We start from the raw sequence: 25,247 nt of genomic DNA on the forward strand, positions 1-25,247 counted from the left end.
GGAGAAGGGCAACACATAACTACTGCCAGTGCCACGTGTAGAATCCTCTCTCATCACCTCTTTCTGCAATTCTAGTGCACTAGCTCCACAAACACATGTTTACGCCTGAGCAAAGACTCAATTTAATGTAAGCCTTATTTGCATGACAAAAATATAATCTTGAACAAATGTAAAGAGCAAAATGGAAAATTGATATAAAATAACTTGATTGTGAAGGACCTGTCTGGTTTTCTTTCCAGTATTCCAAAGATGAGGCAGAGGCATTTTACAGCAACATGAAAAATAAAATGGCAAAACAATTGTATTTACAAGCTATATTTCAGTGTCACAAAACCCACTAAAGGTATGATATTCAGATACAATGTTTACTTCTAAATGTGCAACTCGGTAGGTCATATACAGTTCAAGACAAGGGTAGAGTGTTATTTTGTGCAGTGCCCCACTCAGGTCAGGGCTTTTAAACACCAACTGCGCAATGTCTGTCAACAAGCACCACCAGGATCAGCCAGCACTACAGCATTTTGACTCCTGGCCCACAGCAGCAGAAAGAAAGGTCTTGTTGCTCAATATGATCATCTTTCAGAATACATAATTATAGCCCAAGGTACTCTTAGCTAAGAAGATTAGACCTTAGGGCAGGTGAATGTCACTGAGTTACTAGGTCTGCCGGGGGAGACATGAGCTCCCGTGGATTGAGGCTTGCCACCAAGCAGACGTCGTAGGCATCATGCATCAGAACGCGACGGGCCACAACGGTCCAGCGGTTCTCCCACGGGTCTAGTTCCAGGATGTCCTTGATTATGTCTTCATGACGATCTGAGGGAGACAGGGATTAGGATAGGCCAGCAATATAATTGTTGTCACTATTGGAATCACTTTACTGACTATAATCTTTTTTCAGAATAACTTGTGACAAGTTTGCTACCACATGGCGTAGAATGGTGGCATTTTAAAGAGTGGTGTGGCAATCAAATGAAACAGCATTCATCTACACAGTCAATTTGTTAACTCCTTAAAGAGACAGGTCATCTTTTACTCAAACCTGTGCCACGTGATGTCACAGTTTTGTGAACAGTGGAAAGGAAAGTAGGTTTAGTCAGAGAGGAAGAGGCAAGCGAGAGGCATAACTGGGCCCAAAATCTGTCTTCTCCAGCAGGTGCCGTTTTTTAATCCTTTTTCGCTCACCAAGCAAGTTTTTATTTGGAGGTCAGTGAGAGTGTCCAATTTCGATTGCAAAAAATGTATGGCTTATTTGCTACATGTGGCTTATTTGATCGAATAGAAGTTTCATAATGCTTAGGGTGTTACGAGTGTACTGACATAAGTAAGACGTGACATTCCAGCAGCTTTGATAAAAACAACTTTTATCTCGGGAGTTGTGCCTGTTGTTCACATGCGTCTGCCCTCTCATTGGCTAGAATGGTCCCACCTGATCTTGCCTCCTCCCAACTGCCTTCCATTTTTGAAAACATTTATTTTCATCATTTGAGCGGCCACTTGAGTATCTGGTCAATATAATGGATCATCTGTGGTTTAGTTACCCGCCCCCTTGTAGTATCCACAGACATAAAGCTTTCCCCCCACCACCCCGGCGTTGGAGGCATTGCTGCGTAGGGATAGCTGTGGTGAAGGCATAGTAGGCCCATCCCTCCAGAAGTTTCCATCAGGGTTGTAGATTTCCACAGCATCAAGGCAACGACGGGACTGCCCATGATCGACCCCCTCGCAGCCGATACCTCCTGTTAGAACACAACTGGGTTGGTACTGGAACATTCATTACTTTGTGTTGTAAAGTGCTACTTTAAAAAACTGGGTTTTGTCCAAACATACTGTTTATGTTGAAGGTTGGGGGTTTCACTAGGACAGTGTTACTTAATCCTGGTCCCGGGGACCCAAAAGCGTGCACATTTTGGTTTTGTCCCTAGCACTACACAGCTGCTCAACTCATTATCAAGCTTTAATTTAAATCGTGTGTACAGTCATGCTAAAGCAAAAACTAAATTGTGCAACCCTTTAGGTCCTCAGGACCAGGATTAGAAACACTGCTCTAGGAAAAAACATACTAAAGATCAAATTATGAGGAATAATCACCGGTTGCTGATACAAAGTGACCATCATCGTCATGACCATCAGGAAACTAATTAGAACAAATGGCCAATTGTGATATTTCTTTACTTAATCTCACCCATAACGTAGATCTCTCCATTGAGTGCCACAGCACCACAGCGGTACTTGGAGTACTTCATGGGACCAAGCTCTGTCCACTTGTTTGTCTCAGGGTCGTACTCCAGCAGACGGTTGCTCAAGCGGTCTGGCTCGTCGTCCATCCGCCAGGACTGCCAGGGGAAGTGACAGGACAGGTGCAGAGTTTAGAGAAGGAAGAGGGTATAGAGAGCGGGCTAAGAGTTGCACACTGACACAGATAGTGTGTCTCTCTGCTGTCAAAGCTTTGCAGCCTAAAGCACAGTGTGTACATGAGTGAGAGTGAGGGACTCCAAAAATACATAGGTGTTGTGAGATTGAATTAAACAAATGTGAAATCCCCCCTTGGCCTTCCTGCCCGCACATTGTGTGTGCAAACGCACGCACGCACGCACGTACATACGCACGCACGCATGCACACCCCCCCCCCCCCCCCCACACACACACACACACACACACACACACACACACACACACACACACACCCACACCCACACACACACACACACACACACACAGGCACACACACACCTAATATAGTCTAACATTCACAGGCTATTCATCTACAGTACCAGTCAAAAGCTTGGACACACCTACTCATTCCAGAGTTTTTCTTTATTTCTACTATTTTCTACATTGTAGAATAATAGTGAAGACAACAAAACTATTAAATAACACATATGGAATTATGTAGCAAGGAAAAAATGTGTATATTAAATATATTTTATATTCTAAGTAGCTCCCCCTTTGCCTTGATGACAGCTTTGCACACTTTTGGCATTATCTCAACCAGCTTCATGAGGTAGCCACCTGGAATGTATTTCAATTAACAGGTGTGCCTTGTTAAAAGCACATTTGTGGAATTTCTTTCCTTCTTAATGAGGTTGAGGCAATCAGTTGTGTTGTCACAAGGTAGGGGTGGTATACAGAATATATTTAGTAAAAGACAAAGTTTATATTATGGCAAGAAAGGCTCAAATATGCAAAGAGAAACGACAGTCCATCATTACTTTAAGACATGCAGGTCAGCCTACATTTCAAGAACTTTGAAAGTTTCTTCAAGTGCAGTCACAAAAATGATCAATCGCTATGATGAAACTGGCTCTCATGAGGACCGCTACAGGGAAGGAAGACCTAGAGTTAACTCTGCTGCAGAGGATAAATTCATTAGAGTTTCCCAGCCTCAGAAATCGGAAAGCAACTGCACCTCAGATTGCACCACACAGAGTTCAAGTAACAGACAAATCTCAACATCAACTGATCAGAAGAGACTACGTGAATCAGGCCTTCATGGTCGAATTGCTGCAAAGAAACCACTACTAAGAAGGACACCAATAATAAGAAGAGACTTGCTTGGGCCAAGAAACACGAGCAATGGACTTTAGACTGATGGAAATCTGTCCTTTGGTCTGATGAGTCCAAATTTGAAATTTCTGGTTCCAACCGCTGTGTCTTTGTGAGACGCAGAGTAGGTGAACGGACAATCTCTGCATGTGTGGTTTTGCTGGTGACACTGTAGGTAATTTATTTAGAATTCAAGGCACACTCAACCAGCATGGCTACCACAGTATTCTGCAGCGATACGCCATCCCATCTGGTTTGCGCTTAGTGGGAATATCATTTGTTTTTCTACAGGACAATGACCCAAAACACACCTCCAGGCTGTGTAAGGGCTATTTGACCAAGAAGGAGAGTGATGGAGTGCTGCATCAGATGACCTGGCCTCCATAATCAACCGACCTCAACTCAATTGAGATGGTTTGGGATGACTTGGACCACAGAGTGAAGGAAAAGCAGACAACAAGTGCTCAGCATATGTGGGAACTCCTACAAGACTTTTGGAAAAGCATTTCAGATGACTACCTCATGAATCTGTCATCAAGGCAAAGGGTGGCTACTTTGAAGTATCTAAAATCACAAATATATTTGGTTTTGTTTAACACGTTTTTGGTTACTACATGATTGCATATGTGTTATTTCATAGAAATAATGAAAAACCCTTGAATGAGAAGGTGTTTCCAAACTTTTGACTGGTACTGTACATCAAACCCCTTCTCTTCAGTCCATTACCTGTGGAGTTCGACCCCCGAGCACGTAGAGGCGGTTCTTCCGTCGGACCACGCTGTGATAGGCCAGCGGAATGGGTAGCGGGGCGGCGCTATGCCAGGGCCCACCCTGCAGGGACCAGCGCTCCACAGAGTTGGTGATGAGGTACTGGTTCTTCTGCTTCATCTGGCCTCCCAGCAGGTAAATAGTATCACCCAGCGCCCCCAGAGCGTACGAGTCTCGGTACTCTGCTGAGCTCAGGTGCTCCCAGGTTCCCTGGGCCTCCACCCTGTGCCTGAGGAGGACAAGAAAACCAAAGTCAGCGGCAGGGATACATCCTATTTTAGTGAGACTCCACCATGTTAAAATAAAGACAGGAGTGCTATTAAAGCCCATTAGGCAGGCCTCTGGTCTGGAGCTACTGACAATCATTCTCATACTGTCACTCCACCTGGACATGCACTCCACCTGGCCACGCACTCCACCTGGCCACGCATTCCACCTGGCCACGCACTCTACCTGGCTACGCACTCCTCCTGGCCACGCACTCCACCTGGTCACGCACTCCACCTGGCCACGCACTCCACCTGGCTACGCACTCCACCTGGCCACGCACTCCACCTGGCCACGCACTCCACCTGGCTATGCACTCCACCTGGCTACGCACTCCACCTGGCCACGCACTCCACCTGGCCACGCACTCCACCTGATCACGCACTCCATCTGACCACACACTCCACCTGGCCACGCACTCCACCTGGCCACGCATTCCACCTGGCCACGCACTCCACCTGGCCACGCACTCCACCTGGCCACGCACTCCACCTGGCCACGCACTCCACCTGGCCACAGCACATAAACAGTATGCCATTGACTGTCACTCGCATCAGTGACCATTGTTGATGATCTCATTCACACACAGAGCTCATGATACCATTCTTCCAGATTCCTACCTGAATATCTCCACATTCCTGTTCGTCTGCCTGGCCATTTTCCTCACCCCTGCCTCCCCGGCCACCACAATCTCGTTGCCTTCGGTGACGACCCCTGCACACACGAATCCCAGAACGTCTCCGTAGCGTGGGGACGTGATGTAGTGGGTGCGGCCCGTGGAGGGAGCGTAGCAGAAGCTACGTTCCGAATAATTTCCATACCGTGATCGGATCCCTCCACCCTCGTTGCCGATGCAGAGCAGCAGATCCGTGGTCTCCATCCCATAGCGGAGCTTCAGTTTACGGGGTGAGGAGGCCGGATGCATCCCTGTGGCCTCCAGTGCCTCCTCCATCATCTCCAGACACTCTGCATCCGCCAACAGAGACATATTCCTCTTCATAGCCTCCCTCAAGTAGTCAGGGGCCACCAAGGCGAGACGCACCTTCCTCAGGAGCTCAACCAGATGTCTACTCCGCCTGTCCTCCACCCCATCCCCCGGAGTGTCTTGCCTGACCCAGCGCAGCACCACGTCCAGGATGGTCTCCTCCCGCGACACGTTGAGGTCGTCGGAGCTCAGCAGCGCCCCCAGTTGGTGGGCCTCTAGTTCCAGAATCTCCTCGCTCATACACACCTGAACGAAGTGCGTCCGTAGGTATCTCTGGGCATGGTCGGCCAGCTCCTCGGCTCCCAGGTCGCGGGAAAAGTAGTACACCCCGAGGCAGTTGGAGGCGTCCATGTTCTCCCTCATGTGGCTCTGGCAGTGGTTGAACACCTCGTCCATCTGCAGGAGGAAGGCAGCGACCGAGACCCCCTGTACATTGGCGTTGTTGAGCGGGAGCTCAGAACAATACATGTAGTTTAACAATAGACCCAGGCTATCGGCTGGGGTGTCACGTAAAAACACTTCCCTAGTACTACACTCCCGCAGGCCGCAGGTGAACATAACCCGGAAGTAAGGGCTGAAAGCTGAGAGGACCACGCGGTGGCAGGGGAAGCTGATGCCCTCAGCCACTAACACCACATCTGTCAGCTTCTCTGTCTCCCTCATCTTCCTCAGCTGGTCCAGAAGACCCAGACTGTGTTTAGCTCTCAGATCCATTTGGATTGAATGTCTATTCAGGAGTATTAACAACACAGAAAAAAAGAATAAAAATAGAAATAGAATTGAAATGCATAAAATATAAATAAATATCACAAAGTGGCAGTGTAAACAAGGAGGTTCTTTATCTGAAAAGGAGAGAAAGAAAGAAACACAAGTTCAATGTTGATCTGATCGAGCCCAGTAGATTATTTACGTTCATGCCGAGTAGAGTTTTGTTGTAATCTCTGTAAAGATTTGAGAGTTAAAAGGCCAGTCACTATCTTCAACTTTGCAGTTCTGACATTGTTAACATACATCTGTAAGTATGAAGAGCCATTCTTACTGGAATTCCCATTACCCACATTGACACTTAGACGACAATATAACAGTACAGCAACAAAAGCATGCCATGCCCCGCCTGCCGCAGTGAAACCAGGGATCCATTAAACAGGGATATGACATCAATATCATCTCCCACCATGCATTGTGTTACTAAACTCTTTCGCCCCCATTACTGTTGTGCGCTTTGATCACACAGTAGCCAAGCCTATGTCATCCTGTCCTACCATTCAGTGGGAATCCTCCAATTCCAGTAGACCGTCATGTTCCTCAGACAGCCAGGCTGCAGGAGTTGTTGTTAATGTGGCTGAATGCATCTGGAATTAGGGTCAGAGATAGACAGGCGGCCTAGCTATCCCCTCTGAAACACAGTACTGTTTACCCTCCCCTTCCCTCGCTGCCTGCCTGAATGCCCTGGCCCTCTGAGTTGAGCACAAACCTTAAAATAGACTGTGATATGGCCAATGGAACGGCATGCATCTAAGGGCGAGGGGAACATTTTGGATTTACCAGGAATAATGTCAGGAGACTCACACATGATAATGTTGTGTAATGTTGAGCAATGCTCATGTCGAATTTCACAAGTATAATTGCTATTATTTTCTATTGCTATATTTTGGGGGGGTGTCGATCACGTGTATGCTTATGTATCTGTGGAATGGCACATGGAACCAGCTTGTGGCTTGGATTCGAATTTCATGACATCACTCTCTACAGACATTTTAAATTATAATAATCCCAATATTCATAATAATCTCAATAATAAACTATGATGCAGCTGATACTTTGTTCATACCAATCAAAAATATTGATGTTCAAATATTAACCCGAGGTGGTGTTAACCATAGAATTAGTAATGGAATAGGATCTCTATAGTGTAAACATCCCGAACAGAGCAATTAATGACCCTTATGACCACAACAGCTATTGCAAAACTAAAACAGTTTTAGTGAGGGCATTTCTCTGTGATATCCTGTTGAGCCTTTAAATCAGAAAATGCTATATGTACTGTATGTACAGTGCCTTCAGAAAGTATTCACACTCCTTGAGTTTTCACACATTTTGCTGTATCACAACTTGAATTAATTTTTAAATTTTGTTTGTCACTGGCCTACTACACACAATACCCCATAACGTCAAAGAGGAATTAAGGTTTTTGTCATTTTTACAAATTAATAAAAAATGAAAAGCTGAACTGTCTTGAGTGAATAAGTATTCAACCCCTTTGTTATGGCAAGCTTAAATAAGTTCAGGAGTAAAAACGTGCTTAACAAGTCACAAAGACCAGGGTGTTTTTCCAATGCCTCGTAAATATTGGTAGATGGTTAAACATTTAAAAAAAGCAGGAATTGAATATCCCTTTGAGCAAGTTATTAATTACACTTTGGATGGTGGATCAAAACACCCAGTCACTACAAAGACCAGTAGTGGTGCGTGGGTAAAATCACTGAGGAAGCCAAGCCAGTAAAAAATATATTTTACAACCTGTTGTGATAATTGTGTTGTTTGCTCTGTAACCCATTTGTTTATATGGAATCCTGCTATACAACAAGGCCGTGACAACAAAAAGACAACAGTCACATAGTGACGGAAAAAATTCCATTACACACCCCTTCACTTTTTCCACATTTTGTTTTACGTTAAAGCCTTATTCTGAAATGGACTAAATGGTTTTTTCCTCATCAATCTACACACATTACCCATAATGACAAGGCAAAACCAGAAATATCAGATTTACATAAATATTCGTAGCATCGCTGCGCAGCTACAGTGCCTTGCGAAAGTATTCGGCCCCCTTGAACTTTGCGACCTTTTGCCACATTTCAGGCTTCAAACATAAAGATATAAAACAGTATTTTTTTGTGAAGAATCAACAACAAGTGGGACACAATCATGAAGTGGAACGACATTTATTGGATATTTCAAACTTTTTTAACAAATCAAAAACTGAAAAATTGGGCGTGCAAAATTATTCAGCCCCCTTAAGTTAATACTTTGTAGCGCCACCTTTTGCTGCGATTACAGCTGTAAGTCGCTTGGGGTATGTCTCTATCAGTTTTGCACATCGAGAGACTGACATTTTTTCCCATTCCTCCTTGCAAAACAGCTCGAGCTCAGTGAGGTTGGATGGAGAGCATTTGTGAACAGCAGTTTTCAGTTCTTTCCACAGATTCTCGATTGGATTCAGGTCTGGACTTTGACTTGGCCATTCTAACACCTGGATATGTTTATTTTTGAACCATTCCATTGTAGATTTTGCTTTATGTTTTGGATCATTGTCTTGTTGGAAGACAAATCTCCGTCCCAGTCTCAGGTCTTTTGCAGACTCCATCAGGTTTTCTTCCAGAATGGTCCTGTATTTGGCTCCATCCATCTTCCCATCAATTTTAACCATCTTCCCTGTCCCTGCTGAAGAAAAGCAGGCCCAAACCATGATGCTGCCACCACCATGTTTGACAGTGGGGATAGGGTGTTCAGGGTGATGAGCTGTGTTGCTTTTACGCCAAACATAATGTTTTGCATGGTTGCCAAAAAGTTCAATTTTGGTTTCATCTGACCAGAGCACCTTCTTCCACATGTTTGGTGTGTCTCCCAGGTGGCTTGTGGCAAACTTTAAACAACACTTTTTATGGATATCTTTAAGAAATGGCTTTCTTCTTGCCACTCTTCCATATAGGCCAGATTTGTGCAATATACGACTGATTGTTGTCCTATGGACAGAGTCTCCCACCTCAGCTGTAGATCTCTGCAGTTCATCCAGAGTGATCATGGGCCTCTTGGCTGCATCTCTGATCAGTCTTCTCCTTGCATGAGCTGAAAGTTTAGAGGGACGGCCAGGTCTTGGTAGATTTGCAGTGGTCTGATACTCCTTCCATTTCAATATTATCGCTTGCAAAGTGCTCCTTGGGATGTTTAAAGCTTGGGAAATCTTTTTGTATCCAAATCTGGCTTTAAACTTCTTCACAACAGTATCTCGGACCTGCCTGGTGTGTTCCTTGTTCTTCATGATGCTCTCTGCGCTTTTAACGGACCTCTGAGACTATCACAGTGCAGGTGCATTTATACGGAGACTTGATTACACACAGGTGGATTGTATTTATCATCATCAGTCATTTAGGTCAACATTGGATCATTCAGAGATCCTCACTGAACTTCTGGAGAGAGTTTGCTGCACTGAAAGTAAAGGGGCTGAATAATTTTGCACGCCCAATTTTTCAGTTTTTGATTTGTTAAAAAAGTTTGAATTATCCAATAAATGTCGTTCCACTCTATGATTGTGTCCCACTTGTTGTTGATTCTTCACAAAGAAATACAGTTTTATACCTTTATGTTTGAAGCCTGAAATGTGGCAAAAGGTCGCAAAGTTCAAGGGGGCCGAATAATTTCGCAAGGCACTGTATATTCAACTCTCTCCAGAGATGTTTGATCAGGTTCAAGCCCAGGCTCTGGCTGGGCAACTCAGAGACTTGTCCCGAAGCCACTCCTGCATTGTGTTGGCTGTGTGCTTAGGGTCGTTGTCCTGTTGAAAGGTGAACCTTCGCACCAGTCGGAGGTCCTGAGCACTCTGGAGCAGGTTTTCATCAAGGATCCCTCTGTACTTTGCTTCGTTCATCATTCTCTCGATCGTGACTAGTCTCCCAGTCCCTGCCACTGAAATACATCCCCCACAGCATGATACTGCCACCAACATGCTTCACCGTAGAGATGGTGCCAGGTTTCCTCCAGATGTGACGCTTGGCATTCAGGCCAAAGAGTTCAATCTTTGTTTCATCAGACCAGAGAATCTGTTTCTCATGGTCTGAGAGTCCTTTAGGTGACTTTTGGCAAACTCCAAGCGGGCTGGCATGTGCCTTTTACTGAGGAGTGGCTTCCATCTGGCCACTCTACCATAAAGGCCGGATTGGTTGAGTGCTGCAGAGATGGCTTCTCCCATCTTCACAGAGGAACTCTGGAGCTCCGTCAGAGTGACCATTGGGTTCTTGGTCACCTCCCTGACGAAGGCCCTTTTCCCCGATTGCTCAGTTTGGCCGGGCGGACAGCTCTAGGAAGAGTCTTGGTGGTTCCAAACTTCTTCCATGTGAGAATGATGGAGGGCACCGTGTTCTTCGGGACCTTCAATGCTGCAGAAATATTTTGGTACACTTCCCCAGATCTTTGCCTCGACACAATCCTATCTCTGAGCCCTATGGACAATTTGTTCGACCTCATTGGTTGGTTTTTGCTCTGACATGCAGTGTCAACTATGGGAACTATATAGACAGGTATGTGCCTTTCCAAATCATGTCCAACAAATTAAATTTACCACAGGTGGACTCCAATCAAGTTGCAGAAACTTCTCAAGGATGATCAATGAAAACAGGATGCACCTGAGCTCAATTTCGAGTCTCATAGTAAAGGGTCTGAATACTTATGTATATAAGATATTTCTGTTTTTTATTTTTAATAAATTTGCTAACGTTTCTAAAAACCTGTTTTCACTTTGTCATTATGGGGTATTTTGTGTAGATTGATTTTATTTATTTTTTATCCATTTTAGAATATGGCTGTAACATAACAAAATGTGGAAAAAGTCAAGGGGTCTGAATACTTTCCGAATGCACTGTAGGTTTGTTCCATCACAAAACCGAAGAACAACATCTGTCCGGTGAAGTCCACAAAGCAAACATGGCATGTAACAAACAGTTATATGACCTGCAACATGGTCAAGCAAAGTAATGTTTTGGATAGTTGACTAAACATCTACTGATTTAGAACCACAGAGTTACCGCAAGTCAGCACAAAGGTTGCTGCCTCTGCTATTTCAGCACCATTTCAACTAAAACTTTTAAACATAATCAAATTAACAAGGCTATGCATGCTTAGTTTAATACACTGAAAACAAACTTAAAAGATACAAAAAACTATTTAGTCCATTCAATGTTGCTAAATCATGTGGCTGTCCATGGTACTGATTTCTGTGCGAGCGTGTGTGAACAAATAAAAAAACATTTGGACTCACCCTACTTGTAGACTAGTTGAAAGCCAATGCCATCCCCCTCTCTTTCATGTTGGCAAAATGGTCTATGGCTCATACAGTTTGCTTTTAGTTTGTATTGTCATAGGCTACCTTGCTAGCCTAACTTCCTTGCATGGGCAACAATGAACCAGCCAAATTAGCTAGCTAGTTATCTTGAGCCTAAAGGGGCTAGGCTACATCTAGGCTACATATTGAACTTCAATCATATTTGACCAGTGGCACAACTGCTTAGGTCAGAATCACCATCATAATTATTGGCCTGTAAAGAGAATTAAGTCAAAACCGCAAGTCCAAATCCCCATCTCCATCCATGGCATAGGAAAGGGCCGATTTAGCAAGCTAGCTACTGCAGGACATCAACACAAACAGACCAGAAACTGAAATGGCGTTTTGCTTAGGATGTGATTTGATTGGAGTGATGCCAAATCCAAACTGGCCTCCCTTGGGAGGCGTTTTGCTGCACCAGGACAGCCCACAGTTGAGCTCAGCTCAACGTTGATTGGCTAATTACATATATTTTTTATCAAGGGAGGCCAAATGCCTACTGGTATCAATCAATCAAATGCTACGGCCGCAAGATTTCATAATCCAGAAAGCATCAGATACATGGGCTACACTTACTGAGACAGAGGGGCGCTGTTCCCCTCGCTCTGATGATTTCTCTGGTGAGATTCAACCACTTGCTAATTGACGGAAAATTCTGAAAACATAGAGAGAGACTTTCCCATAAAGACTCACAGCTGTAATCGCTGCCAAAGGTGCTTCTATAAAGTATTGACTGAGGGGTGTGAATAGTTATGTAAATGAGATATTTCTGTATTTCAGATTCAATATATTTGCAAAAATGTCTAAAAATATGTTTTAACTTTGTCAGTATCGGATATTGTGTGTAGATGGGTGAGATTTAAAAAATATTTAATCCATTTTGAATTCAGGACGTAACACAACAAAATGTGGAATAAGTCAAACACAAGCAAAACAAACAACAAATGCATCCAACAAGTTTGTAGAGATGTAGTCTTTGCCCGTTAGGAATATGGGACCATATACAAAACTTTGGATGACTTTATTACACATGTAAGTGAATTTGTCCCAATACTTTTGGTCCCCTAAAATGTGATGACTATGTACAAAAAGTGCTGTAATTTCTAAATGGTTCACCTGATGTGGATGAAAATACCCTCAAATTAAAGCTGACAGTCTACACTGTAACCTTATAGTTAGTGTGTCATTTCAAAAGTGCTGGAGTACAGAACAACAAAACATTTGTCACTGTCCAAATACTTTTGGGGTGCCTTCAGAAAGTATTCACACGCCTTCACTTTTTCCACATTTTGTTGTGTTACAAAGTGGGATTCAAATAATAGTTTTTTTTTTGTAATTGTTTTGTCAACGATCTACACAAAATACTCTGTAATGTCAAAGTGAATTAAAAATTCTAACATTCTACCCCATAATTCAACACGTTAGAATCGTCTTTGGCAGCGGTTACAGCTGTGAGTCTTGCTGGGTAACTCGAAGAGCTTTGCACACCTGGATTGTAAAATATTTGCTCATTATTCTTTAAAAAATTCTTCATGCTCCGTCAAGTTGGTTATTGATCATTGCTTGATGACCATTTTCCAGTCTTAGCATAGATTTTCAAGCCGATTTAAGTAAATACTGTAACTAGGGCACTCAGGAACATTCAATGCCATCTTGGTGAGCAACTCAGTGTATATTTGGCGTTGTGTTTTAGGTAATTGTCCTGCTGAAAGGTGAATTTGTCTCCCAGTGTCTGGTGGAAAGCAGACTGAACCAAGTTTTGCTCTAGGATTTTGTAGTTGCATAGCTCTATAACATGATGCAGCCACCACCATGCTTGAAAATATGAAGAGTGGCACTCAGTGATGTGCTGTGTTGGATTTGTCCCAAACATAACACTTGGTATTCAGGACATAAAGTACATTTCTTTGTCACATTTTTTCATTTTTTTTTTTTTACTTTAGTGCCTTATTGCAAATAGGATGCATTTTTTTGAATATATTTTATTCTGTACAGGCTTCCTTCTTTTCACTCTGTCATTTTGGTTAGTATTGTGGAGTAACTACAATGTTGTTGATCCTATCTCAGTTATCTCCTATCACAGCCATTAAACTGTAACTGTTTTAAAATCACCATTGGCCTCATGGTGAAATCCCTGAGCGGTTTCCTTCCTCTCCGGCAACTGAGTTAGGAAGGTTGTGTCACGGATCCCCCGGTACTGCTGCTCATTCTGTTCACCAGTTCCGAAGGTCAACGTCACCGGCCATCTAGACTGACTGAACTGTGTTATTACGCACACCTGGTTCCAATTCTTCGCTTATTGTGTTTGTATAAATGTGCCCTTTGTTTCCCAATTGGGCTGTGGATTATTGTTCCCACGTCCGTTGGTCGTGTGCGTACCTATGTGTTGTCTCAGCCTGTGCTGCATGTTTTGTGTATTACGCGTCTTGTGTTGTTCTACGAGGTTTACCCTCGCTCTTTTGTTTGAGTACATCCCAGTGTTTTGTACACGTGTTTGTTTTTGGTGTATTAAAAACCCAGATGTATTCCTGCGCCTGTCTCCAAATCCTTTACACCAGCGTGACAGGATGCCTGTATCTTTGTAGTGACTGGGTGTATTGACACACCAACCAATGAATAACTGCAATGAATAACTGTGAAATGAATAACTGCAACATGCTCAAAGGGATATTCAACGTCTGCTTTTGAAATGTTTGCCCTTCTTTGCGAACCATTGGAAAACCTCCCTGGTCTTTGTGGTTGAATCTGTACTTGAAATTCACTGCTAGACTAAGGAAACTTACAGATAATTGTGTGTGTGGGGTACAGAGATGGGGTAGTCATTTAAAAATCATATTAAACACTATTATTGCACACAATAAGTCCACACAACTTATTTGACTTGTTAAGCACATTTTTACTCCTGAGCTTATTTAGTTTTGCCATAACAAAATGATTGAATACTTACTGACTTGAGACATTTTAGCTTTTCATTTTTTAAATTAATTTGTAAACGTTTCTAAAAAGACAATTCCCACTTGACATTATGGGGTATTGTGTGTATCTTAGTGACACAAAAGCTCAATTTAATCCATTTTAAATTCAGTCTGTAACAACAAAATGTGGAAAAAGTCCAGGGCGGTGAATTCTTTCTGAAGGCGCTGTATGTACAGTATGTTGTCTTCCACCTTAAGTCAATAATCATTTCCCTGATGTTGCTTTTTCCATATCCTGTGTTTGTCTATCTTTCCACTGTACCAGATCTGGCTGTAATAGATGACAGGACTAGTATGTCATCAGCTACAGGCTGCCTGGTGTTGTCATGGTTCATTAGCATCACTTTTGCAGTGTAAGGAATCTGGTGGAAACACCTCCTTCCTATGACTAGAGTGCAATCCGGACATCCTGAAATGGGGCTCTTGATGACCTTGAATGACCAAATATGAGGTGGTGAAATGTCTCTTAGTTAGCCATTATAGGCTATGCCCTACACACGATCAACCACTGACCCCCCCCCCCCCCCCACCCCATACAGACACACACATATAAAGGATGATTTATTGAATGTACCCTTATCTTTGATAGTGATAGAACCTCAGTCAATGGTAATGCCCAACGTGCTTTGGATGAAAAAGTTAACTTTTTAGTAAACCTGTTTTATTCGGTGTTTGGAAAAAACGTCTCTTTCACCTGTCATATTGTACAAAAGGGGGACTGACAGGCACTTCACGCGGCTTACACGGGGAGGATCGAAATAGCCCAACCTGGTTCTTATATACTGTTAAGGACATATTGGACGAGGTGGTATGGGTATGGGCCGGAAGGCTAGGGGGTACAGAGTGGAGAGGGATGTGCTGGATGAGCAGAGGCTGGAGGAGCTGGCTCAGAGAATGGACTACTCTGACACTCACCCTTCCCTGACCAAGCAGCTTAAAGAGTCCTTCAGGTAAGGCACAGATGGGGTGTGTGTGTGTGCACGCACTAGTCTAAGGTGTGTGTGAGTTTCTTATTTATTGCAAATAGACGGGGTACATATTTTATGGAAGGATTTAAGCAGTAGGCTTAGACCCACGTGAACCTAACTCTAGGTTCGGTTCAAAATCATATTATTTGTCACGTGCGCCGAACACAACAGGTGTAGACTTTATCGTGAAATGCTTACTTACGAGCCCTTTGCCAACAATGCAGTTAAAAAGAAAGAGACATTTGCAAAAAATAAAGGAAATAGTAACAGAATAAAATAACAATAACGAGACTATATACAAGTAGTACCTGTACAGAGTCAATGTATGAGGCAGATGAGGTAATATGTACATGTAGGTAGGGGTAAAAGTGACTAGGCAATCAGGATAGATAATAAACAGAGAAGCATCAGCGTGTGTGTATGTGTGAGTGTGTGTCAATATACATGTGTGTGAGCTTATGTAGCGTGTGTATGTGTGTGTTGGAGTGTCAGTGTAGTATGTGTGAGCGTGTGGGTAGTGAGTGTATGTGTGTGTTGGAGTGTCAGTGTAGTATGTGTGAGCGTGTGTATGTGTGTGTTGGAGTGTCAGTGTAATATGTGTGAGCGTGTGTATGTGTGTGTTGGAGTGACAGTGTAGTATGTGTGAGCGTGTGTATGTGTGTGTTGGAGTGACAGCGTAGTATGTGTGAGCGTGTGTATGTGTGTGTTGGAGTGTCAGTGTAGTATGTGGGAGCGTGTGGGTAGTGAGTGTATGTGTGTGTTGGAGTGACAGTGTAGTATGTGTGAGCGTGTGTATGTGTGTGTTGGAGTGACAGCGTAGTATGTGTGAGCGTGTGTATGTGTGTGTTGGAGTGTCAGTGTAGTATGTGTGAGTGTGTGGGTAGTGAGTGTAGAGCCGGTGCAAATTAAAACTGGATCAATGCAAATAGTCAGGCTGGTTCAGCAGTCTATTGGCTTCGGGGTAGAAGCTGTTCAGGAAGCTTTTGGTACCAGCCTTGGCGCTAATTGCCGTGCGGTAGCAGAGGGAACAGTCTATGACTTGGGTGGCTATATAACTTTTTGAGGATCTGAGGGCCCATGTCAAATCATTTCAGCCTCCCGAGGGGGAAGAGGCATTGGTGTTGGTGTGTTTGGACCATGATAGGTCCTTAGTGATATGGCCACCGAGGAACTTGAAGCTCTCAACCCGATCCACTATCCACCCCGGTTCAACCTTAACCCTAACCCCAACCCTAATTTAATGTCCACATCCCGGTTTAACCCTAGCCTCAACCCTGACCCTATCCCTCTTCTGTCTGTCACCCCCCTGCCCCCCTTTTCAAGATGTACTGTACCCAGGCTGAAACGTAGTGTGGTGGGCTGTCTGCCTGTACTCTACTGGCTGCCCCGCTACTCTATCTGGGACTATGGCATGCCGGACCTCATCTCTGGTATCAGTGTGGGCATCATGCACTTGCCACAAGGTACAGTAAGACCACAACCTCATGGGTTTATCACTAAAATGAAATTATCCTCAATAACAACATGCATTTGAATGATCGTAATGTGAACAACCTGCACTTCATATACAGACCCAGTGGAAAATAGTAGTTGAATGATTTATTGGCTAGCGGGGCTGTTTAACTAGATTTCTCGATACTCTCTGCAGGTATGGCATATGCATTGCTGGCCTCCTTGCCCCCAGTGTTTGGGCTATACACATCCCTCTACCCTGCATTGGTCTACTTCTTCTTTGGGACGTCTAGACATATTTCCATAGGTAAGTGGACAGAAATATGTAACATGTGATTGGTTGATAAGGAATAGGGTTAACACTAGGGCTGTTATGGTGACCGTATTGCCAGTGGTTGATAAGGAATAGGGTTAACACTAGGGCTGTTACGGTGACCGTATTACCAGTGGTTGATAAGGAATAGGGTTAACAACACTCCCAGTCAGTCCAATTCTTTTTGTGCATACAAATGTACATACACAGATGTCGTTATGTTGTGTTTGTGTGCAGGTACGTTTGCAGTGCTCAGTATCATGGTTGGAAGTGTGACAGAGAGGTTGGCTCCAGACAGGAACTTCCTGGTCATGCTGAATGGGACTAACCTGACTGAGGTGAACATCACTGCCAGGGACTCCTACAGGGTGCAGGTCGCTGCTGCTACCACCGTCCTAGGAGGACTCATCCAGGTCATCAAAAGAATAGAACAGTTAGCTGCTACTGGAAAAAACTATACAATACAACATAACACAAGACAACACAATGTACATGCTTTAATCCAATGCAATCCAATACAACATGACACAAGACAATACAATATGTTTCACTGCACTTCAATCCAGTCAATACAATTCAAGAGCTATGACACATAGCACAAATCAGGCATTCGTAGCTAATTTATCCTTACTATGACTGACAGTAGGAATATATTGTGTTTGAATGTTCATGCTTCCACTTGTAGGTGGTGCTGGGACTGGTGAAGTTTGGGTTTGTGGGTACCTACCTGTCGGAGCCACTGGTGCGAGCCTACACAACAGCAGCTGCTGCTCACGCTGTGGTCGCTGTGATCGCACAGCTCTTTGGGCTGTCCACCACACGCTTTAGTGGGCCCTTGTCACTGGTGTATGTGAGTACCATGTGTGTGTGTGTGTGTGTGTGTGTGTGTGTGTGTGTGTGTGTGTGTAGCTGACACTATAACTCAGCTGACACTTTAACTCAACTGACACTTTAACTTAACCCCAGCACAAAACCCTGAACTCATATACTATTGGTGTAACTCTTGTCCACAGACCCTGGTGGAGGTGTGCTCCAAGCTACCTCAGACCCATCTCCCCACACTGGCGGTCAGTGGTGTATCCATGGTGTTTCTCATCGCAGCCAAGGAAATCAACTCTGCCATCAGCGCCAGACTGCCTGTGCCCATCCCAGTGGAGCTCATCACGGTCAGTTACTATGATACTCTGTCCGCTGTCTCACCGTCCTGTCGCTCTGTCAGTCTCTTCCTTATGTTTCTCTACAAAAATGTATTCTTTCTTTTTCTACCTTGGTTGGTCAAAGATACATTTGAACTTCAAATATTTGACATTGGTTATATTCGTTTTGGGTAGGTCACAGATTTCTTTCTTCTGTCTAGTCGAGTTTGTGTTGACAAGTTTTGGCTCCTGCATAGAAAAACAGAAATGTAGAACAATGGCCCTAGTCTGAAACACAAGAGCTGAGTCAACTATATGTGACCATTCCAATGTACTGTATTAGTGTCATACACAGCAGAAATAAGGGATTCATAACTAATGATTAGGCACACTTCTGGCTTCTGATTCACCTAACCTACAGTATGTTCACTAAATGATTGACGTGATGTTTTCCTTGCAACATACCCATCATTTGTCCAGTTGTATTGAGAAGATTGTGACTAAGTTGAATTGGAAAGAATGTGTTTCTATTTCGATAAAGATTGTGGCAGCAACGGTGATATCGTCCTACACCCACCTAAACGGCAACTACACAATCTCAGTAGTGGGAGAAATTCCCAGCGGGTGAGTAGGGGGGGGGGGGGGGGGGGGGGGGGGTAGAGAGATAGAGAGACAGAGAAACATGTAATAATCATTAATACCTTGTTTGTCTGTCAAATTGTAATCCTCGTGACTTTATCTTGACCTCTTCTTGTTGACCGCTTCTCTTGCTGGTATGTTGTTAATTCTTATTACCGACCCCTGCTGGTTCATGGTTGACACCTTGACCTAAATATCCTCTGCTTTATTCAGCCTGGCTGCCCCCAGGTTACCTGATGCTAGCCTGTTTAAAGAGGTGATGGGGGATGCGTTTGCCTTGGCTATTGTGGGCTACGCCATCTCCATCTCTCTTGGGAAGACGTTTGCACTAAAACATGGCTACAAGGTGGACAGCAACCAGGTGAGACAGTCCCTCTTATCATACATTGTTCCAACACCATCAAAGCAACGGAATCCCTCACAATCTACTCAAGCTGTACCGTCTTCCCATGAATTCATTTGATCTTGTCGCGCCTCATAGGCCACTGTAACTGAACCGGCTCTGCAATGCAGTCCAAACAAACCTCTGTCTGTTACACACACTCACCTCGTCCATCCTCTCCTATCGCCTTTTCACCTGTCTTTCTCCTCTCCATCCCTTTCCCTGAGGTAGGAGCTGGTGGCGCTGGGTCTCAGTAATGCTGTGGGGGGATTCTTCCAGTGCTATGCTGTCTGCTCCTCCATGTCCCGTAGTCTCATACAGGAGAGTACCGGAGGCAAGACACAGGTGGGAGGAACACTGCAGGGACTCCTACTGTGCACCATTCTGAATAGTGTTGCTATATTAATGCCATAGTCGTGCATGTAAATGCATACACACAACGAATGTGCGAAGGTCATGTAAAAGCAGCATGAATCTATGTTTTGTGACCAATGAAAGATGCATTGATATCCAATGTCTTTACTCCAGATGGCTGGAATGGCCTCTGCTGTGATTGTGTTGGTGACTGTGCTGAAGCTCGGGCCTCTGTTCCAGGAGCTGCCAAAGGTACGGCTCTACTTCAGCTATAGACCGTATGTGTGTGTGGGAGATTGTGATAGGAGACAGAATGCTGTTTGTATGTATTCGCTCTACATCGTTTATATGAGTTAGTCTATTCAAGTGTTTTTAAAGGGTGAAGTACGAGGTTTTGAAAGTGCACGTGCGTTCTATACTGGTTGTAGCCACTCTTATGTTTGTGTGTGTTTCAGGCAGTGCTTGCAGCCATCGTCTTTGTGAACCTGAAGGGCATGTTCAAGCAGTACTATGACATCATCACTCTGTGGAGGAGCAGCAAAGTTGATCTGGTGAGAGGAGAAATGAACTTCCTGATACACATTACACACGTCTTCTCTGGTTGTGAATGGTCGATATAGTTGAATATAATAAAATTTGTTTGCAGGGTATCTACATAGGGGGCGTCATCACACGTTCATAACCCATACATAACCCATAAATAACCCATTCAGAAGTAGTACATAAGAATGGCCCTGTTCCCAGGTGGTGTGGCTGGTGACCTGGGTATCCACACTGCTGTTCAACCTGGACATGGGCCTTGGTGCCTCCATCACCTTCGCTGTGCTCACTGTTATCTTCAGGACCCAGCTGTAAGACTGCTCTTCCACTTCTTCAACACGGCATAGTTTTCATCTGGCTGTGTGTTTTTACAAACAAATCAAAAAGCTCAGCATCAACAGGTGCCAGGTGGCAATTCATTATTGGCACTTTTAAACAGGTCTTTCTGGCCAAAGTCAGTGATTGATTAAAAAAGTGAAAGCCAAAAACCAACATTTGATAAAGAATTCAGAACAACAAAAAAACTGCATCGATTTAATAGTTACACAGTAGCTCTGACTGAGAACTGAAGTGCTCTGGTGGTGAGCCAACCCTGCTGTCCTCTCTTTCAGCCCGAAGTACTCAGTTCTGGGACACGTTCCAGGGACAGAGCTCTACTTGGACATGGAGACCCACAGAGAGGTGAGACACCAGAGAATAGAATCATTCTATTTCTATGGGTGAGAGAGCAGACCTTGGGAGGCAGCAGGAAGGGAGGTAGGGGTGGCCCAGTCAGTGGGTAACCATAACCTTGTCGTTTGTTTGTTTGTGTGTGTGGCAGGTGAGAGAGGTCCCTGGCATCACTATCTTCCACTCCTCTGCCACCGTGTACTTCGCCAATGCTGACCTCTACCTGGAGGCTCTAAAAGGAAAGGTGCCCTTTTCCATACAACTCTGACAGTGACACTCATTTGCACTTCATGTGATACTCATTTTCACCTCATGCTCTACAGGGTGTTCGAAAGCGTTCCCCATTCAAAGGCACTTACATTTTTTTGTCTTGCCAATCCACCCTCTGAATGGCACACATACACGATCCATGTCTCCAGGGGCGCAACTTTGGTTTTAGAAGTGGGGGGGACATAATATATATATATTTTATCCAGTCGGATAAACACTCCAAACAGCCTACCCGACCGCTCAGAGGAGTCCACATGCTCCTAAAGCACACTGTTGCCAAGCACACTGTTACACATTCCAATGATAAAACTGGGAGGACAAAAATGCAATTTCAGAATATGGGGGGGACATGTCCCCAGTGAAAGTTGCTCCCCTGCATGTCTCAATTGTCTCAAGGCTTAAAAATCCTCCGTTAACCTGTCTGCTCCCCTTCATCTACACTGATTGAAGTGGATTTAACAAGTGCCATCAATAACGGGTCATAGCCTTCACCTGGATTCACCTGGTCAGTCTAAGTCATGGAAATAGCAGGTGTTCTTCATGTTTTGTATACTCAGTGTTTAGGGAATAGGGTGCCATTTGAGACGCAGGCCTTGTGTTTCGTGACTGCAGGCCTATATTTGGGGCATGTGTTGGACGTGACAATAACAGATGGAGTGTCTGTGTCTTAGAGCGGGCTTGATATCAGCAAGATGATCATCTACAAGAGAAGACAGGAGGCCAAGCAGAGACGCAGAGACAAGAGAGCTGAGAGGAGAGCTAGGAGGGAGGCCAAGAGACAAGTGAGACACTGTCGAGCCGCCATTCATATACATTTGAATAACAAATTCCAAACTACTCAGGAATCCTTCTGTACATGCATAAACTTGGACAGTATAAATCTACGTCATATCTCAACTAATCTATGCATTATTTAGATGACAGACAGCCATGGTGCTGCTCTTTCTCTATGTCTTCATAAGGCGGGTTTTACAAATGTGTTGTAAACTAAAGTGTTGTCTGTGTGTGGACTGTGCAGAAGCATGCTCTGAGAGCGGCAGAGCAGAAGACCGGGGTCTTCTCCGTAGAGGAGGCGGCGGGGCAATGGAAGGAACCGGGGGGCGGAGATGGAGACAGGGAGGAGTCACTGGGAGACGACCAACGAGGTTGGTGCGGCCGCGAGAACGGCACCGTGTTCGTCATGCCAACAACGCCCCGCACGCCCGATGACCAATGCAGCTGGGAGTACCTGAAGGGCAGTAAAGACCCAGACTGTGCCACCCTGGGGGCAGTGTCGGAACTGCAAGACGGGGACACCACCACTCTGGGGTCCAGTAGTGAGGATACCCTGAGCCGGGAACTGGATAAGGTCTCGCTAGGATCGCTGGGCAAGTGGACCTGGGACATCCACTCCATCATCCTAGACCTTTCCACTGCTAACTTCATCGACACCGTGGCCATCAAGACCATGAGAAACGTGAGTGGGTGATGATGACGGCATGGAAATGATGACATACGAGAGATGGCCTTGTATTGAGAGAAGAAAATCAGGAATGTAGGCGCCCTCAATGAAAGAAAAATATTAGGATGACAACGGTTTGGTAGGTGGAGATAAAGAGTTTAGGATGTTAAAAGCGGAAAAGTACAGAAGTGCTTATCCTCCTGTCCCGTTTTGACAGATATTCCACGACTTTGGTGAGATTGATGTTACTGTCTACATGGCTGGGTGTCAGAGTAAGTAACCCCACTATCTTTAGCTAATACATGAACAGCTCATTAGTTTGAATAGAATGCGTAAATAACTGTTACTTGTTCTATCCAGTGTCCGTGGTGGAGCAGTTAGAGCTGGGAGGGTTCTTCTCGGAGTCCATCACGAAAGGACGTCTGTTTGCTACTGTCCATGATGCTGTGCTGCACTGCCTTGGCCACCAGGGAACATCAATGCCCAGCTATGAATATTCTCTGGTGAGAGACGTGCACGTCTACAGTTCAATAGTAGATACAATATGGAAGACTGTATACTGCTTTGAACAAATGAACCATGTCTGTAAATATGTCATTGCAGGAGATGCAGTGCAGCACCAAACTCTGAGGACCCTTACTGAAGTCTGACGTCTCTGTATATTCTATTTTATGGGGTGGGCCCCTATCCTTTTGAAAAGTAACTTTCAATTGGGGATATAGTATATGGGTATATACTGTGTATATATATATATATGGTAACTATAATGCCTTCAAAAAATGAAAGGTACACTAAACCACAACATAGGGTTGCAAAACTACTGATAATTTAACAAAGTTTAATTTTAGTATTTAACAGTAATCTCTGGTCATTTATATTTACATAACTTTTATCAAATGTACACATATGACTTTAAAAATATATATATTTATATGTATTCATATTGTCTACAGGTTTCTAGTGGATAGACCATATGATTCAAGAGAAAACAGCCCAAGTAATGAAAAAAAGCATCTAATCAACAATGAAATCATTTCCTATTAACACCGCAACTCTTCCAACTTTTGACTTTTTTCACAACTGCCAAGTTTTGCCCCAAAACACATATTGACAGAGTAAAATAAGTACAAGTGGAAAAAGATGTAAGGATATTACATGCTGAAACCCTCATATTATACACCAACGGAATTCACTTAGTTTATGGGTTATATTAAGGATAATGTTTTACAGCTTTGTCATTTAATATATTTTGGATTTTTAAATAGTTGGAAAGTATTAATTTATATACTTTACATTTGATGAAATTTCAATAAAATCCTGAAAGTTTTTATGGGTGTGCCAGTGTTGTCACGAACAGCTTTGGCAATTGAAATAACTCTATAATTCAAAATCTAAAGTAAACTTTATTTGGAGCAGAGGAAAGTGATTCAGTGCATTTGGAAACAAACACCAAACAAGGTGAACAACACAACGTGGAAAGTGAAACATTTGGAATAAATAAGTAATAAATAATACTTCAAATAAATAGAAATTCAATACCTGTAGTAGGATGAGAAGTAATGGATGCAAGTGACACAAGCAGACATATATACAGTACCAGTCATATATTTTACATTTTAGATTTTTCAAAGTAGCCACCCTTTGCCTTGATGACAGCTTTGCACACTCTTGGTATTCTCTCAACCAGCTTCACCTGGAATGCTTTTCCAACAATCATAAAGGAGTTCCCACATATGCTGAGCACTTGTTGGCTGCTTATCCTTCACTCTGCGGTCCAACTCATCCCTAACCATCTCAATTGGGTTGAGGTCGGGTGATTGTGGAGGCCAGATCATCTGGTGCAGCACTCCATAACTCTCCTTCTTGGTCAAAAAGCCTTTACACAGCCTGGATGTGTGTTGGTTCATTGCCCTGTTGAAAAATAAATGATAGTCCCACTAAGCACAAACCAGATGGGATGGCGTATCTCTGCAGAATACTGTGGTAGACATGCTGGTTAAGTGTGCCTTGAATTCTAAATAAATCACTTGACAGTGTCACCAACAAAGCACCCCCACACCATCACACCTCCTCCTCTATGCTTCAAGTGGGAAACACATGCAGAGATCCGTTCACCTACCCAGCGTCTCACAAAGACACGGCGGTTGTAACCAAAAATCGCAAATTTGGACTAATCAGACCAAAGGACAGATTTTCACCAGTCTAAAGTCCATTGCTCGTGTTTCTTGGCCCAAGCAAGTCTCTTCTTCTTTTTCGTGTCCTTTAGTAGGGGTTTATTTGCAGCAATTCAACCATGGGGGCCTGATTTACAGTCTCCTCTGAACAGTTGATGTTGAGATGTGTCTGATACTTGAACTCTGTGAAGCATTTATTTGGGCTGCAATTTCTGAGGCTGGCAACTCTAATGAACTTATCATATACAGCAGAGGAAACTCTGGATCTTCC

General features: G+C 43.9%; 2 protein-coding genes across 4 annotated transcripts; one reads left to right on the plus strand and one right to left on the minus strand.

The window, feature by feature from the left end:
* Positions 1-104: 104 nt before the first annotated feature.
* On the minus strand, positions 105-18,061 carry kbtbd12 (kelch repeat and BTB (POZ) domain containing 12). 2 transcript variants are annotated; one of them, XM_036950175.1, is made up of 6 exons: positions 17,701-18,061; positions 5,202-6,293; positions 4,273-4,543; positions 2,186-2,336; positions 1,542-1,739; positions 105-816 (listed from the first exon to the last, which is right to left on the minus strand). In XM_036950175.1, exons 1-6 carry the CDS (start codon positions 17,715-17,717, stop codon positions 647-649), a joined length of 1,899 nt encoding a protein of 632 aa, XP_036806070.1. In that variant the 5' UTR covers positions 17,718-18,061; the 3' UTR covers positions 105-646. The 2 variants fall into 2 exon arrangements, with proteins under 2 accessions (XP_036806070.1, XP_036806071.1); XM_036950176.1 differs by lacking the exon at positions 17,701-18,061 and adding an exon at positions 6,829-7,733 and having other exon boundaries at positions 5,202-6,408.
* slc26a6l (solute carrier family 26 member 6, like) lies at positions 15,185-24,485 on the plus strand. Of its 2 annotated transcripts, none has more exons than XM_036950171.1 (19): positions 15,185-15,588; positions 16,930-17,069; positions 17,255-17,365; positions 17,609-17,784; positions 18,057-18,221; positions 18,385-18,537; positions 19,049-19,131; positions 19,360-19,507; positions 19,760-19,873; positions 20,057-20,134; positions 20,338-20,433; positions 20,627-20,733; positions 21,034-21,103; positions 21,243-21,335; positions 22,033-22,143; positions 22,380-22,817; positions 23,020-23,074; positions 23,163-23,305; positions 23,406-24,485. In XM_036950171.1, the coding sequence occupies exons 1-19, from the start codon at positions 15,449-15,451 to the stop codon at positions 23,430-23,432; spliced, it is 2,448 nt and encodes an 815-aa protein (XP_036806066.1). In that variant the 5' UTR covers positions 15,185-15,448; the 3' UTR covers positions 23,433-24,485. The 2 variants fall into 2 exon arrangements, with proteins under 2 accessions (XP_036806066.1, XP_036806067.1); XM_036950172.1 differs by having other exon boundaries at positions 17,609-17,709.
* Positions 24,486-25,247: the final 762 nt, after the last annotated feature.

The sequence above is a fragment of the Oncorhynchus mykiss genome, chromosome 17 (assembly GCF_013265735.2).
Source record: "Oncorhynchus mykiss isolate Arlee chromosome 17, USDA_OmykA_1.1, whole genome shotgun sequence".
In the NCBI taxonomy this organism is placed as follows: Eukaryota; Metazoa; Chordata; class Actinopteri; order Salmoniformes; family Salmonidae; genus Oncorhynchus; species Oncorhynchus mykiss.

Excerpts from the sequence above, each read along its gene's own strand:
- slc26a6l (XM_036950171.1), top strand. The coding sequence starts at position 15,449 with ATGGGTATGGGCCGGAAGGCTAGGGGGTACAGAGTGGAGAGGGATGTG. Across the intron at positions 17,785-18,056 it reads TCCTAGGAGGACTCATCCAG|GTGGTGCTGGGACTGGTGAA; the intron begins GTCATCAAAAGA and ends TTCCACTTGTAG. Across the intron at positions 19,874-20,056 it reads GTACCGGAGGCAAGACACAG|ATGGCTGGAATGGCCTCTGC; the intron begins GTGGGAGGAACA and ends TCTTTACTCCAG.
- kbtbd12 (XM_036950175.1), bottom strand. Across the intron at positions 4,544-5,201 it reads AGGAATGTGGAGATATTCAG|GCACAGGGTGGAGGCCCAGG; the intron begins GTAGGAATCTGG and ends TGTCCTCCTCAG. Across the intron at positions 2,337-4,272 it reads TCGGGGGTCGAACTCCACAG|TCCTGGCGGATGGACGACGA; the intron begins GTAATGGACTGA and ends TTCCCCTGGCAG.